Here is a 16,850-nt window from a genome sequence, read left to right as displayed (position 1 = left end):
CCTTATAAACCTACAGATTCTTAGATATATTATTTCTCCAAGAGCTGGGGATCTACTCTGAGAAATGAAAAAAATAAAGAAATGCTGCAGCACCTGGGCCACAAATCTTGAATAATGCTTGAGCTTTCTTAGTGCTCTGAGCTTAACTTTGGAGTGATACTTCAGTGTGCACATAGTTTACATTTAAAAACCCAAAGGCAATGTACAAACAGCCCAGTGACCTCTGCTTCTGTGTCTGAATTCAGTCAGCCCTTGCTGCCTCCTTCTTCCAGTCCTTCAGGTAGCTGGCTGGGACACGTTGACTGTTCCAGGTGCTGGTGATCTCATTGCAGTGTATTTTTATTCTCAGAAGATCCTTGCAGAAAATTTATGTGAATAGGGAGAAACAAAAATAGTTGTTAATTCCAGCATTAGCATCTCCCGGTGCAAGGTGTGCTCCATGTCACAAAGCAGGGGAGGAGCTGTGTTCTTGTGCAGTTATTGTGGATTTAACTAGTTTCAGGGGGTTTGTGTCCTCCTGGAATGAGGTTCATGGTCATTAGCATTTTCTCTTCAGGGTTATGACCCAACCCTGACAAGGTACTTTGGCCAGCAGGGTTGGGAATTAAGCCCATTTAGGCCTAACCTGACTCTTTTCGTTCCTGTTCTTGGTTATTAGTCCATATTGAAAGGTGGGGGAAAGACTGGAGCAAAGGTTTTTTCTGTGGGTTGTAGCAAGGTGTTGTCCACAGAACAAACCTGTATAAAGCTCTTCTGTATTGAGGGAGTAGTTTTTCCTGCTACTTATTGAATCATTTAGGTTGGGAAAAATCTACAGGGTCAAGTCCGTCTGTAAACCCAACACTGCTAAATCCACCACTTCACCGGGCAGCCTGTTGCAGTGCTTGATAACTCTTTTGGTGAATTTTTTTCCCTGATATCTAATCTAAAACCTTCCCTAGCAGAACTTCAAGCTATTTGCTCTTGACCTATCCCTTATTACTTGAGAGGGGAGATCAACTCCCAGTTTGCTACTCCTTTGAGTGATTTGTAAAGAGTGATAAGGTCTCCTCTGTGCCTCCTTTTCTCCAGACTAAACACCTCAAGTTCTCTCCTCCCCCTATTTAGACTTCTGCTCCAGATTCTTTACCAGTGCCTTTATCTAAACTCCTTCCAGCACCTCAAAGTCTTTTACTTTTACCTGATCAGTTGCATGGTGTCATCTCTAAAAAGTGCTTTGCCTTGGTTTTGTTAAGATCAGCTTCAGTTATATCTGATGCAGTAAAAAAGAAAAAAAAAAAGTGACTCCTCTGTTATTGAAATAATGGGATTTTTATGTCCTTGGAGTCACTAATATGTTGGAGTACCTTGAGAAATAAGGTTCTAAGCCCAAGTTTTTCCCAGCTCTACTACTGGTACATTCCAGAGGGAGAATGTTTTGCTTTTTTAAAATGGGACCTTTGAATTTTATTGTATTGGTTTTTTCCAGCCGCTCTGCTGGTTTTGTTGGTGCTGCCATGTGCAAAGCAGGACTTTTATCTCATCCTGGTTTGACATATTTCATCTTTGCAAAAGATGTTAAAACATTTTCAGTGTGAACAGAATAAAGCCTGGTTATGTCTGTGTACTGTCTGGCATGTCTTTAACATCTGCTGTCACTTGTGGAGAGCTTCGGCTTCTACAGTCAATAAAATTTTTATGAAGAGTATTAATATGGGTTTTCCTCAAAATCGGAGACAAATTACTAGGTTATAGTCCTACTTTGTAAGAAAATAAAATACTGTCAGATGCCAGAGTCTGGGTTCATCATACATTAATGAGGCATTTAGGGACACCTGAAATTAAATAGGAGAAAATAATGTCTGCTGTGATTTTGAGGAGTAGCATAACCATTCATTATCAGCGCTTCTGTGAGACAACTTGAAATAAATAAATTTTAAAAAATCTTCTTGGTAACTGTGAATCAAATCCAGAGGCACAATTCAAAAAGTCAGTTGTGGGGGAAGAAATGCACACACCCTGGAGTTTCTTTTGTGCAAATATAATCCTTTCCTTGGCTCTTTTGCCTCTGAGGTGTTAAGGCTTTGATTTTACAGAGTAAGGGCATAGCACTTGATAAACTCTGCTAAAAAGGAATATGTTTTACAACAGAGCTAAAATTTGTTTGTAGCTCGTGTACACTGAAGGTAGAAACTTCATCCCTCCTTGCAAAAAAAAAAAAAATAGAATATACAGGTCACTTATTGCTGAATATCTGTGGAGTCTGAAGCAGTGTAAGCATAAATGTGTCCTTGAATCTGTTTTTCACTGTATCAGTGTGTGGAGCTGCAAAGATTTGTGTAGTCTTCATTCCAGGCTGAACTTTGTGTGATTTCCCTGTGGTTCATGACTGCCTGCAGTTTTGCTGCAATGTTATAACCTTTTGAGAGAATTTAAACTTAGATACATTTTCACTTTTTAAGGTTTTGATCAAAAGATAAACAGGTATGCCAACTCTGTGCTATATAACAAGTTGAAAAACCTTTTCAGTCTTATTTACCTTAACCTTCTGGTTCCCCTCCGGTTTCCAGGCATACAAAATATGTCAGTGGAAGATACACATGATAAAATACTGCCTGGCAATGTGTAATGCCACAGGGCATCACTCCCTGTTGCTGACAGAGCTGAAGGGCTGTGTGCTTTCCTTACAGCTCTCATGTCAGCAGATTGCCACACCCTTTCAAAAGGGTGGAAGCAATGAAGAGGATTTCTTTCTGGGATCATTTTTACCCTTTGGATCACTGCAAAGGCAATACATGCACAGTCCTTTGGCTGTGGCTGGGGGATGTGTTTTCCTGCTCAGGGGAGCCTCCAATCATTTCAGGGTTCCACTTTGACTAAAGAGATACCGTATCTCTTATCTTATTGTCTCTTATGTGATAATTTATGTTCCTCCTCAGTAAAATAAACCTTCGTCATTGTGTTTTACCAAGATGCTGTTCTGGCAACTCAGTAGGACCATGTCTGACAGGCAGTCTGTTGTCATGTATAACAAACACACTGGAGGGTCAGGAATTTTATTCTAACAGCTCTTGAAGCAGATCAGTTCATGTATCTCCTCCTCCTCCTCCCATAGCAAGGCACTGACCCCTGAGAAACAGGTATTATCTTCTCTGTGCCTCAGAAATGTGGTCACTAACAACCTGTTAATGCGTATTAAACATTCTCCAGTTGGCATTAAGCTTCACTGGTGTGTCAGGATTTCAGGGTTTGTGCAGTGAATTTGTCATTCTCACTCTCTAGAACACACTTGTTTGCCAGTCACATGCAGTGGGAACTGAACTAATGCAGAGGAAAATGGTTTTACCCAGTTGAGTTTCTCTGTGCTATTCTTACCTCCAAAAATTTACATTTCAGTTTAAAACGAAACAAGTGTAGAAGCCCAGATGAGGAATGATCCAAAAGAAAAGAAAGCAGCTTTGAGTAAAAGCTGAAATTGCATAGGGCTGACTGAGTTTAGCTGGCATCATTTCCTCTTATATGTAGTAGGTAAAGGTGTAAGAAAATCTGGTTTTATGTTTATTTCTGATACAGGTAGCACCAAGTGTAACTCTGTTCTTAAAGACACAATATGAATATGTAAGAATACAGATGACTTCTAAACGAGGTACAGTTGATCTGCTTTTTGCAGATAAAAGGTCCTCTAAATATTTGAAGAGTATATATCTCTGTCATGTGCCTGATCAAACTTAAAATTGAAATTCAGGGTCCAATTGCTACTGCAACATTTTTTACTGAAGAGATTATTCAGATGTTGCTTGAATGTGAATATGCACAGAGGATTGAGTATTTCAAATCTGCATAAGCCTTGTCAGGGATTTTGAAAGTCTGAGTGCTTCCAGTAAGAAGCTGCAGTGTTGGCAGCTGCCAGTTCGGGGGCATGACAGAAACAAACACTTGTTTGTTCAGACAGAATTAATATTCTGCTTCAGACTGTCTTCTGTGAACACTCTGTCAAGGGATCTTGATTTTAGCTGATAAACTGCTTCCTGAAGCCTTATGTTGAATTAATTTTGTTTGCATTGCTCAGCATTTCACCGGGTGAGGAACTGGAATGCGAATGTTGACTATGCTCCTCTTCTACAGCAAGTGTATCACCAAAAGAGATTTGAAGCTGTGGAGGTCTCTAACCTATAATGCTCTAGCAGGCACAGAGCGGAGTCTGAAAGATCCTTTGGACTTTGATACAGGATGGAACTGTAACATGTTCTGTAGAATTATGCTGGGAAGGAAATTTTAGGTCTCTGATGCTAAAATGGTGAAAATGAACTTCATGCACAGTTCTTAATAGTGGAGAACAGTGGGTTTGAAAGAGTAAACTGTACTTAAACAAAGTTGAAGATAAGGCCTCTGCTGTGACCTTGCTGCTCTGTGTTTTCCAGTAGGAGCTATTAGCTTCAGGGATGTTTCCTTGAGAGCTTAGAATCCCAGGGAAAGAGGCACCCATGGGAACATTATAATATTTTGCATGGAAAAGAAGATGTGAAACAGAACTAGCAGAAGAAAGAATGAAGTGATTTAGCATTTATCTAATTGGCCCTTTAATTTTAGCTGTTCTTTGATACTGCTACTTGTGAGTATTATATATTCAGTGGGTTGTGAATTTCTTTTAGTCTGTGAGCACATAAAATCTCTGGGGTGGATGGAGAACCAGGATAGGGAGCTGTGGGAGGTAACAGAGCAAAAACCCTCTTTGTTACTAAATGCTGCTGTGCAAGGGGCAGCACCTCCAGATGAGAATTTTTTAGACATTACAAAAACCTAAAAGTAATGAAAAACAGCCCTCTAATATCACTGTGTTGCCTGTGGTTAAACTGCTCAGAAGGTTAAATATTTAAGGACAAATCATAATGATTATTTTTAGATGTTTCAGCCTGAGGGTTTAATAATTGAGGTTGGCAGCCAAGTATCGCGTCTGAATTGCAACTGGATCCTCACAAAATGTGTATTTGTATTGAATGATCAGGGGGCTTTATGCTCTAGCAGTTCAGTAGCTCTTGTCTTAAGAAGTTTCTCATTTGCCTCACAGAAACTTCGAGGTTTGGGTAGATAAGATACTTGCTGATTTCACTGTGTGATCTGATCTTTTTTTACATTCAAGATCGGATCAGGCAATGAGACTGAATTTCTGCTACTTGTGACATACCTAAGCTTTTCAGTGTGACTTTGAGTGGGGGTTGTGTTGGGACAGTATTCTGACTCCTCTTACAGGAAATGGTTAAAAAGGAATTTCTGCACATCTGAAAAACTAGTCAGAAGAGGAGAGATTGTTGTTTTGTCTTGCCTGCCTGGTTGTGTTTTAGGCTTTGGGCTGTCTGCTTTAAATATCAGAAGATACAAGCTCCATTTGTACAGGCAGAAGACAAAAAATCTCGACACTGCAAAAGCTGGTCAACTGATAGCTCCTCAACTTGTGGGTATTCTCTTTATGGCTTTTGGGTTCTAGCATGCAAAATTTAAATCAAAACTTACATTTTTGATAAGCATTACTATTCTGTTTATTAGCTATAATGTCAATTTATGTTTGTTACATCAAGTTTTGTTAATGCATCAGTTGGGATTGTTGATCTTGTCTAGAGCAAGCTCTCAATTTCAATTTTCTTTCTAGGAAATGCAGAATAACTGATGCTGAGGAGTGAGACTGAGGTGCAAAGTATTCAAAAGTCTGGAAATGCTGAAAGTTGCATATGCTGTGGCATTTTACTTTTCTAATTATTATAAATTTTTAATTCATATTTTTACACTTACTGCTTATTAAAATTGTTGGAGGTTGGGTTCTTGGACTGAGGGGGTAGAGTTACTTGCTGGAAAATAGAGACTCCCAGCAAAAAGAAAGCCCATGATTAGGGCACACGTTTTGTCCTGCTGTAAGTCTGTTGGTATTACACAGAAAAGCTTTCTGTAGGGGACAGTGAAGAATGAGCCAGTTCATTCTGCTCCACAAGAAAACACCTTTGGTATGGTCCCTGTAGGACTTGGATTTGCAGGGCTGCTGGAAGGTGACACCATTGTGAATAGGATGGGTTTCTGTGATTAAAATGTTGTATCTAACTGCACAAAGAACTGTGTTCTGTACCACAGGGAGCATACAGAGCCTGGCTGTAAGTGTAATTAATGTGCACTTTAATCTTCGTGGTGTGTGCAAACAGGTTTCATTCAAAGTTTTCTTACACACTTCATAAAGCACTCATGTAAAGGTGTATTAGATTCTTACATCCAAGGGAGCAAATAGTCTTTTTAATGTGTCTGAATGAAACCTCTACATTCAAATGTTTTCATAAATTAATTATGTAAGCTGTAAATTCCTTAACTCTAGTTGCTTTTGCTACAGCTAGTATTTAAGTGCAAAAATATTGAAAAGTATTGCAAAACCAGTCTTTTTTCAAAGATTGCAAAGGAGGCAGGACTGCTTCACCAGTTCTGGTGCATTAATGCACATTATAAGCTTTGGTCCTCTTGCCTCATGTAAAAATACAAACTCCATGAACTAACTTGAATTACAGTATGCCATTTCAAAATTAATCTCCTCATGCTAGTGAATCTACCAAATCCACATCCTTTCTGTGGGTGAGGCCGTGTTCTAGCTCCACAGTGAATAGATCCCTTGCCTTGGGTAATACATCATCCTTAAACCTTAATGCAAATGTGAAGGTTTTTCTTTTAAGTACTGTCGGAGTTTCTCCTAGTGGTTTGGTGCCTTCAAAGCAAACCTCAGTAAGCAGAAGTTGTAGAAGATGAAATTTAAGTGCATGAAGGCACTGTGGAAAAATAAATGCATCCTTGTTTAGTCTGAACTTTGCCTTGATTTTTTTTTCTAAACGTTCTTTGAGGAACTCTGCTCCCTAATTTTCGTTTTGCCTCCTTCCTAATCTCAGAAGATAACTCTCCCATGTTAGTGGGGAAAAATTGTTTCTGTAAACTGCTGGTTGGTTTGGGTCACAGTAATGAGGGAAATCAGCAACTTGAGCAACTTAGCTTTTCAACCATTGCTAGAAATAAATGTAATAATAAAAAAATCAATACTTTAATAATATTATTTTAGTATTACTAATAATTATATTGCTATATTATATTAATAAAATATTAAATAAAAATACTTTCAAGGTAACTTTTCCTAATTTCATTACTCTTAAAAAGGAAAAATATTATCACTGAAAAATATTCAGTGATATTCATGGTGGGTATCACACATTTTCTGCTGTGCTTTGATCAGTACACAGTTCTCAGTGCAGTTTCTCAACAGGCGTCGAAGGTTGGTACTTTGTAATCTGCTGTTGCTGGAGTTTGGGTAGATTTTGTTAATGTATTTAAGAAAATGTGAAACAGCTAGGTGTGCACACGAGTAAGATATTTCCTGAACTACAAGCTAGCAGAAAACTTCTATCTCAAAGCATTCAACAGTGGTCAAGGCTGCTTAAACTGTGGAGTTTAGTGGTGTTTTGGCAGCACAAGGTGAAGTTGTTGCATTGGAAGAAACTGTATTAGCTTGACTTTTCTACTTTTCTTTCCCCAAAAGAGTGGTGTAACTGTCCTGCAGGGAATGTTTTTTGGAAGAGACACTGTTTGCTGGTGTTGTGCTTGTTTGTGTATGGGCTTGAAATGTTCGACATAGTCGTTAAATTGTTAACCCAGGAAAGTGATGGTGATGTTGGATTGCATTTCTGGCAGTTTATGTATCTACTAAAGCTGAATGGTATTTCATGTCATGTGAGAAAGAGAAGAGGGCAGTTCTGTGTCCTGGCAAGATTCCCTTTTTCAAACATCCAAGGCCATTCTAAGCCAAACACTGGAGCTGTGAAACTTCCCAGAGAAAGCTCCTGAGCACTCTTTGCTGAGCAGCCTGAATGGTGCTTTCTCGTCACCTCATCCTTGGTAGTGTTAGGATTTGCTGAGAGTTTTAGAGTCACTTTTGTCTTTTGAATGCTTTTTTATAGCTGGTATTTTGAATTTCAGTTAAAATTTGAGTATTTCCAAAGTTGAGAGGTTCCCCAACTTCCCTGGGCAACTTGTTGCAGTGTTTCACTGCCCTTGTGATAAAAATGTCTCTAATTCCCTAAAAATGTTATTTGTGCCTTTTTTCTGTCTTATATATCAAAGAAATTATCCAACATAATTAGAAAATAATTACAGACATGACCATCTTATATCACTTGAAATGTAAACTAAAAGGTTTTATTTGAAAATACTGCTTATTGCAATACCTGTTCATTCTTAGGTACACATTTCTTTCTTTAAAACATGCACAATCTGTTAGGTTCGTATGAAAAAGAGCCTGTAATGGGTTATCTCTAATTTGATTTTGAAGAAGGTCTTTCCTCCATTGTGCTTTGCATCGTTGAATGGTTTTTAAAGGGTTTAAAATGCTTTTTTTTAAAAAAAAATAATTAATATGGAAGGCTTGCAGATGCCTCTTTAAATACAATGACATTCTTCTGTCTAATAGAAAATCCTAGTAAAATAAGGCTACCCTTTTACGAATACTCATTCTTGGAGGGTTTGTTTTTCTGTTCTCAGCATATTTGACTTTTGTAATGTTCTATCTTTGAGAGCATTTTCCCATATTCCAAGGTTTATTTAAATTACTGTTCAGCATGTTTGATGGTTTGATTTATTGAGAAAAGTGAGATACGCAGGTTAATTTGATTTTACAGGAGAACGTTTGGTTTATAGCATTTATTCAAGATTCATAGGCTCACTTCTAGTGGGCAGAATATAGTTTGTGTAAATCTGTGGTAAAAGCATGGGAGGTTTGCAGAAGCCCTTAACCTCTTGAACTTTCCCATGTCATCCTATGAACTCAGAATCTATGGCACTGTTCAAATCAGGAAATGTTTAAAAATTAAAAGCCAAAACCCTAGGCTGCTAGGTTTTGTATACAGAACATCTGTGGGTTCTGCAGTTTAACAATCATCCTGATCCTGGTAATATAAGCAAGCTATTGTAAACACTCATTAATTTATATAAAGTAGCATATGATTTCAGTAGTTTGTTTTCTTGTTATTTCAGCTTTATGACAAAATAAACACAAAATCTTCACCACAAATCAGGAATCCTCCAAGTGATGCTGTACAGAGAGCCAAAGAGGTAATGGCTTTAAAGTATAGGTTTTTTTACTTTAAAAGGCTGATTATATTTAAACTGTAGCTTATTTTTCTTCATTAAGATGTGTATTCTGGCTCATTATCTGAATTGTTTCTGGAATGCTACCATTGCATACTCAAGTTATGTAACAAGTTGCATAAACTTGCAGAATTCTGTTATTTGTGTAAGGATTATGAATATTACTCAGTTTAATCATTTAACCTTTTCTTCAACAATAGTGGTGTTAAAAGGAGCACTCCTGCTGGGAAATTGCAGTATCTTTCCTGTTCAGGTTATTTATCTGCAGCAGAAAACTGATGTTTATAAAATTTAGTCACAAAAAGAAATATTTTGGAGTATCATGTTTTTAAATTGAAAGAACCCCAAGTTTGTCTTAGATAGGTTTAAGAAGAGATATCTATGGAATGCAATGCAGTGAAGGTGGCCCACTAAGACCAAAGATAGACACAGATGTTCTTAATTCTTATACCTTGCAAATAGTATGTTATTTGCTTATTTATGGCAAATACTAAAAAACCCAAACCCCTTGTATTATGTATTATCAGTAAAAATCTGTGCAGTTGTTAGGGGTTATGTCATAGGAAAACAGTTATTAAAGGAGGAAAGCTTTAAAACTCTACGTAATAACTAAAGTCACATTGATAGATGCCCTCAAGTCCTATTCTGCAAAATTTGTTGTCATTTAATCCTGGGGGGTGCTTCCAGAAGCAAAATATTCTGGTTTCATTGTCCTGCTTAGCTGCATGTGAAAATTAAGGTGTAAGAATCAGGTTGCAAGCAAATGAGCTAAAGCTTCTTTAGTCCTCCTTCCCCAATGATGAAGTGACTCAGATTTTCTAAAATCTGGACCTTGGAGGTGGGGTAGCAGATGGTGTCTTTAACAATTGGTTTCATGTGTTTTCAATTCTGCTTTTAAACCAATTGTTTTAATAAATTGAGACCATGTGTGAAAGCAGCAACTGGTGGAGGTCTTGTGTGTCACTTGTTAGCACTGCATTCCTGTCCCCATGTATTTAGCTGTTGGAGGAAGGCTGTCAGTTAAAAAAAAATCCAACCCTAAAACCTGTTGTTATCTTCAAATTTCTGCTTTAATCTCTTTCAGAGGGAACATTGGATCAAGGTATTTTATTCTCTTGGGGCAGCTGGGTGGGGGCACATTCTCTTAAACCCTTTCCTGTGTCAAAAATGTTGGTTTGTATAATCCTTTGGGGATAGTCTGACTGAGCAGTGAGGGGTTTTGTTTCTTCAATAGCTTTAAAAGAAAGTTACTATGGGGCATTTCTCCTGCTTATTTTGCAGGTATTGGAAGAAATTTCATGTTACCCAGAGAACAATGATGCAAAGGAGCTAAAGCGTATTTTAACACAACCTCATTTCATGGTAAGCAGATCCTACTCTTATTTGGGCTATATCTATATTTATTTTTTTTTTTGTATTCTCTATGTTAGAAAACTTCAGTAAATTCTTAAAATCTGCAAGCAATGGAACTGCATACAGTACACCTGTTCATAAATATTTCTAACCTGCTGCTCTGGTAAAAGAACTAGTATTGCTGCTACTATTGGTTCTCATTACTGTGCTGAAAACTGTCAGCAGTTTGGAGTAATGTAATTATGGAGCAGTTTCACTGTGGTTTTGGAGGTCTGTGTTGCACATGGAAAGAAGAAAGAATCTTTTTGGATGTCCACAGATATAGAGCTGGAATCCTTCTTTTTCTTTTTCCAAAGGTCATCTTAGGATAAAGGTGTGTAAATTCATTGCAAAAAGGGAGTTTATTTAATATTATTTTACAATAAATCAGTAGTTTGTACAGGCTGTTGAGTTTGTGTTACATATCAACGCTTACTGTGTGTGTTTCCCAAATCTGATTTGAGAACAATAATTGTCCTAAATTCAGGGATGTTACTGCTTTGTAACTTGGTTCAAGTTGCTGAAGTCCAGTAATTTGAAGGATTTCTTTTGTTTATGCTATAGGTGAAGTTCGTAAATTGAGAAATAAACATGTTTGCTTAAATCTGCTGTACACTATTGTCAGCTTAAAATCATGAATTTGACTTTCCCTAACACGAGGATCATATGCAGGGGGCTTTGTGGAATTTGCTCACCTGAAAGCTGAATTACTGTAAGTCTGAAGGATAAACCTAATTTCCAGGGAAGCGTGAGCTGAAACCAACCTCCTCTTCAGGTATAAGATGAAGTCTGGGTAGCTGCATGTCCCATTGTGTTCTTTTCGTGGCCCCTGTAGGCTTGGCTACATTTGGTTTTGTACTTTAAATCAGATCAGGAACGTGTTTTTAAAGCGAATCTCCTGATTGCCCCTTAACAGTGTTTGGTTTGTAGCACATAAGGGTCTCAGAGCATGCAAAACAACTTTTTTCAGCTAAAATTAAACTGAAATGTGTGCCAGGAGCCAGTGTAATCCAGCAGCTGATGGACACTGCCCACAGGGCAAGTTGGAAGCTGGTCAGAAGAAAAAACTCCTGCAATGTGTTCATTGTGTACATCGGGTCCTGACTAATCCCGTTGTTTTACTTTTTGATTCATTCCTAGTTCACTGTACTAATTGCTAATGCAGACGTGGACTTTGTGCCTATTCAGCAGCACTCTGATGTTTTTCCCTGGAGATGGTACCTATCCTATCCTAAAGTTTGTAACAGCTCTGATTCAGCATTTAACAGGAACACTTGCTTGAAATAAAATATAAAGCAAGATGGAATGGTACTCAGCCATATTGTAAGAAAGATTCTTAAAAAGCCTTTTTCTGATACTCAGCTTCATTTAAAATCCGGCAGGTTCATTTGATTTACTATTTTTGTGTGTGATTACCCCACAGTGCTGCTAAAACATTAAGCACTGTGGAGAAAAAAACATCTTTTAAGTATAAATTATTTTCAGAGTAGGCATCAATAAAAGTGATCATGGTGTGTAGAAATTTCATGTATCAAATCAAGTGACAGGAAAATTGAGTTGAAAATCCTCTTTTTTAGGTATCTCTGTTCCCTGATACGCTCATAAATCTAAAACCATTTGTCAGAATTCTTTTGCTGCAAATCTGTGAAAAGTATTTTTCATAAGGAATAAGCTGCAATTCCAGAACAAGTACTTTTGATGAGGAGTAATTTCAGCAAGTGAATCTGTGGTATCCCAGGCTAAATTGCCAGTTGGTGAAGTCCCATCATCCCTTTTCCCCATCTTTCATCCTCTCCCTAGTAGTTCTGGCATTCATCTAGAACTGCACTTTAATGTTGCCCTGGGCTGAACTACTAGAAAATTGCTGCAGAAAAAAAAAATGCAACTAACCATTTAGTAAAAAGAATTTAAGATAACAGGAATGCTGCCAGGGCCAGAAGGAGCGAAGGAACAGAAACAGTTCTTGTTAGGGAGGAATGTAAAGTAGCAATTAAACCAGCATAAGTTGGTGTGAATCCACACCTGCAGATACCAGAGTCTCCAGATGCCAAAGGGACAATTCCATCCTCTCCATCATTCCCACTCCTGCTCCCAGATGCACCTTTATGGGCTGCAGACTTTAACAAAATTATTCTTATATTTGTTGCATTCTGCTTGACTTCCCTTCAGAGCAAAAGCCTTTATATTTTAAAGGAAACTATTAGGAAAACAAGTAATTGTATAAAACAGTGTTGTCAGCCCACACTCCGTGTGTTTGCCAGGTGTTACGGACCAATACTCTGGTTATTAATGCACATTAATTCAGTAATCAATCAAGGTGTAATAAGTAGGAGTGTGCATTAACACCTGTGTGATAATGGACTATTTTAGTTGGGTTTTTTTTTTCCTAATGTGTATCCCTAATCAGAAGAAAAAAAAGGTAATCTGTCTTGTTTACTTAACCAGAGTGTTAGTGGGTTAAACTGTGTGCAGGCCTTTACAGAACCAAAGCCAATAGTGTGTTTGTAACAGATCTTCAAGGTGTTCTGTTCTTCTAATTCTCTTTTGCCCTCATGTGCCTTATGGCTACAGAAATAAATTATCAATTTATTCTGTGCATGTTTAATGTTTTAATTTAAAGAAATGTTTGTAAATTTTGCATGAAGGTCTTTCAGGAGATAATTAATTTAAGAATTCTTAAAGCATTGTCGTGTACCTCATTTGTTATGTATGTACGTATTTCAAAGAGCTTTTATTCCATTACACAACTTTCAGTAGATTCTCAAATATGCCTGTTTCGTATGTAAAAATTCTATTATATAAGTTTAGGATGTTGTAGAAATTGAAATATTTTCTAGGAGACTTTTGCTTAATGGCACATTGAAATTTTACCCATCATCATATGCTTTCCTATGCTGTTCTCTGCAGACAGTGATCCTGCAGTGCAGTAGAAAGCAGTTGTTCTCATGAAACTAATTTTTAGCAGGATTATCATGTTCTGCAAATGAAAAACAGACAGGAAAAAAAACACATTATCAAAATTAGCAGAAAAACCTGAAAACGAGCATCTTTAACTAAGGTCCAATAGGCATCTTTTTATTTAATGTTTTCAATGTTAAATTGAGATTTCTGTACTTTGATGTATTTCTGAATCGGTGTTCATTTTTGTGAACATATTCAGAAGTCATTGGGTATAATTACGGACCTGTAAAAACGCTGGAAGCGACCCCATGTTCATATTTTAACCTACTAGGTGAATATTACTGCTAAAAATAATATAAAGCAGGGCAAATATTTGATGTGATAAAAACATAAGGACCTGGATTACATAAGAAAATAATATTAAAGTGTTGAGAGTGTAACAGATACAGGCAAGGGATCAGAATCACCTCCAAGGTCATTGTGTCCAACCATTAACCTGCATTGGAGTAACCACACATAAATGGACACACAAATCAAATTTTAATTAAATATTGTTAAAGTGATTTTAACTTACTTATATGGTCCAAGTCTCTATTCTAGAATGTTTCTTCAGTAGTGCAGACTAATGCAGAGGAATTGTTGCAAGTTTGAGCTTAGTGGTTGACAAAATAAGATGAAAAATAGGAAATGCAGATACAGCTTAGTATCTCACTAAAAAGTGTGTGTGTAGATGGGCTTGAAACACTGAAAAATGGGAGGGAATGTGAGCAAAGCATTATTAATGAAGGGAATTTTGTTCCATCATTATAGTGCTGACTTCCCAACTATAGTTTCAAATCGATCTGAGAAATGGGAACATAAAGTGTTTAACAAATTACCTTTTGTAACATGGTACACTTTAGAAGTGCTGCTGAAGTAGCCAATGAAAGCTAATGAAGCAGTATTTTAGCAGTTTGTTGGTTTGCACTGTAATTTTTGTCAAGCATTGTGAACTCAGGGTGGTGGTGGTGGTGGGTCCAAGTTCTAGGAGAAGGAGAGAGTATGGAAGCAATTATGATAGTAAACAACCAAAAAAACAGTATTTCCTTCTTTCAGTTGGTATTGATCCACAGTCTGCCTTTATTAGAGTGAAATACCATGGGATCTGAGTAGCTTTCCATTTTACTAGAGTAATTATTATGGAATGGTTTGCACAGAAGGGTAGATTCCTGATTGTCTGTCTATGCACATGAGGATGGACACCCTGCAGGTATTGCAAGGATGAGGGGAAGGGAGGCAGCATCATTCTCATCGAAGTACCTACAGTAAAAATCACATTAACTCATGCAGGTTTTAGTGTCTCAGTGTGTGTGTGTAGGCATTGGCAGTGTGAAAATTATCTTAGGCTCGTTTAAAGGAAAAGTTCTTCAGTAGGAAATGTGGCACAAATATCTCAGATTTCCTTGACTTTCTGAGAAGCTTTAAAAACACGTACAAGGAACAAGAGATGATGGACACCTGACATTTTGTTGCCGTGCTCTCCTCCAGGCCTTACTTCAAACTCATGATGTAGTGGCACATGAAGTTTACAGTGACGAAGCGCTGAGAGTCACCCCTCCTCCCACCTCTCCGTACCTGAACGGGGATTCCCCGGAGAGCGCCAACGGCGACATGGACATGGAGAACGTCACGCGGGTCCGGCTGGTGCAGTTCCAGAAGAACACAGATGAGCCCATGGTATGGAAGGAAGCTGTCTTGGTTTAGGAAAGACGGGTATCTGCCAGGGAGAGCCAGAGCTTCCCTTGGAATGGATAATGTAACCCCCCTCCCTCCGAGTTATTATAATTTTGAAGTTAAGGGAGCTTTAAGGGAAAGGTATGGGAATAACAGTTCTTTACTAGGAATATTAAAAATAAAAATGTAGTACAAAAAAACCCAAAACAAAAAAAGAAAACACTGGCAGAGTCAGAATAAGACCTGGCACCCTGTTGGTCAGGGTGTGGGGAGCTGTCCAATTAAGTCCTTCTGGAGTGACAGATGTGGTTCTGTTGGAGCAGCGATGATCCTGTAGAGGGGTGTAGTTTTCTTCTGAACATCCATCAGTGGTATAGATGGGTCTGATTTTCCTCTGGGAATCCAGTGCAAACAGGCTGTCCTGGTGTTCTGAATCTCAGATTTTATCCAGGTAGGAATGCTTGGCTCCTCCTGCTGGGTGGAGCGTCTCCCAAAGGGATGATGTAATTTTATCAGTCATGCAGTGAGCCTCAATGGCCCATTAACAGCAGATATCCCCTGGGGGGAGGATGGGTCATGGAAGAGATAAAGAACACTGCCCCACCTGGTTTTAACAGATGGCAATAGAATACATCCTTCTTGTTACATCTTGCATTGCAACCAGAGAGAGAAGCTCACTATTTCCCTTGACTCTATGCTGGTAAAGTCCAGTGTTGTAATGATTTTAGTGTCAGTTTCCTCACTTTGAGGTGGGGTTGTCAATTAACTGGAGTAGTTCAGCAGCCACTGTAGATATTTATCCTCCTTGAAATGCTTTGGGTGCACTCACACTGCTGCTGTGTCACTCGGGCTGGGTTTGTCTAAAAGCAACCTTGTAGTATTAATAGCAAATTATTCCTTAAACCCAACTGGAGCCTTTGCACTTCAGTGTAAAATCACATTTTAAACAAACCAAACCCTTATATACTCTAATGGTGAAGTATTGCATCCTTGCTTATAAATAGTATCTGGTTTCATTGCTCATCTTGAAGTGAGTGACAAAGATTTTATTTTAACTTTAAAATTTATACCCTGCCTACAAGCTTTCAGGAAAAGTGACTGTTCTTAACCACTCAAGAATTACAGTGCCTAATGTTTTATTTTAAAAGTATAAACATTACTTTTTTTTCTAGGGAATCACTTTAAAAATGAATGAGCTGAACCACTGCATTGTGGCAAGAATTATGCACGGAGGAATGATTCACCGGCAAGGTAATCACATCTCATGAGGAGTTTGGTCTTCAAACACAGTTATTTTAGATCCTTTTGTACAAACTGTGTACATTCTCCTGATTTTTATTGCTACTATTCCATGGCAGTGTCTCTCTGTGCCTGCATGGATTCCTGCTAACTGCTTTAGTTACCTTCCAGTTGCAGATGTCTGCCAGTGTTTTGAGGTGAGGGCCCACTGTGTTTCATTTAGGTCCTAATTAGGATAATTACTCTCTTATTACTGGGTATTGCTCAGCAGGAGATAGAAACACCAATAATTTCTGGAGCTGTACTTATTTAATCCTCTGTTTAAAAAAAAAAAAAGAAATCCTTACACAAGTAGCAGTACTTTCCCTTGCAAAAATGAAAGAGCTTTGTCCACACAGTTCTTGAGAATCTTTATATTTTTGGTCTTGAGAATCACAAAAATAGGGTTTGAAATAAAAATAATAGTC

The 16,850-nt window shown here is 38.0% G+C and overlaps 1 protein-coding gene across 7 annotated transcripts in view; it reads left to right on the top strand.

Annotated features, from left to right (window-relative positions):
• Positions 1 to 16,850, top strand: part of CASK (calcium/calmodulin dependent serine protein kinase) — a 192,196-nt gene that overhangs the window by 142,991 nt on the left and 32,355 nt on the right. For all 7 annotated transcript variants that reach the window (XM_066177041.1, XM_066177044.1, XM_066177046.1 and 4 more), the window contains 4 exons: positions 9,025 to 9,102; positions 10,420 to 10,500; positions 14,959 to 15,147; positions 16,317 to 16,395. In XM_066177041.1, the coding sequence (XP_066033138.1) occupies positions 9,025 to 9,102; positions 10,420 to 10,500; positions 14,959 to 15,147; positions 16,317 to 16,395 (427 nt within the window). The remainder of the gene's footprint in view (positions 1 to 9,024; positions 9,103 to 10,419; positions 10,501 to 14,958; positions 15,148 to 16,316; positions 16,396 to 16,850) is intronic.

This window comes from Chamaea fasciata, unplaced genomic scaffold (genome assembly GCF_029207755.1).
Source record: "Chamaea fasciata isolate MVZ Bird 193981 ecotype frontalis unplaced genomic scaffold, bChaFas1.0.hap1 SCAF_2, whole genome shotgun sequence".
Classification (NCBI taxonomy): domain Eukaryota; kingdom Metazoa; phylum Chordata; class Aves; order Passeriformes; family Sylviidae; genus Chamaea; species Chamaea fasciata.
Note: the sequence above shows the minus strand (reverse complement) of the source record. Positions and strands in the feature narration are given on the sequence as shown.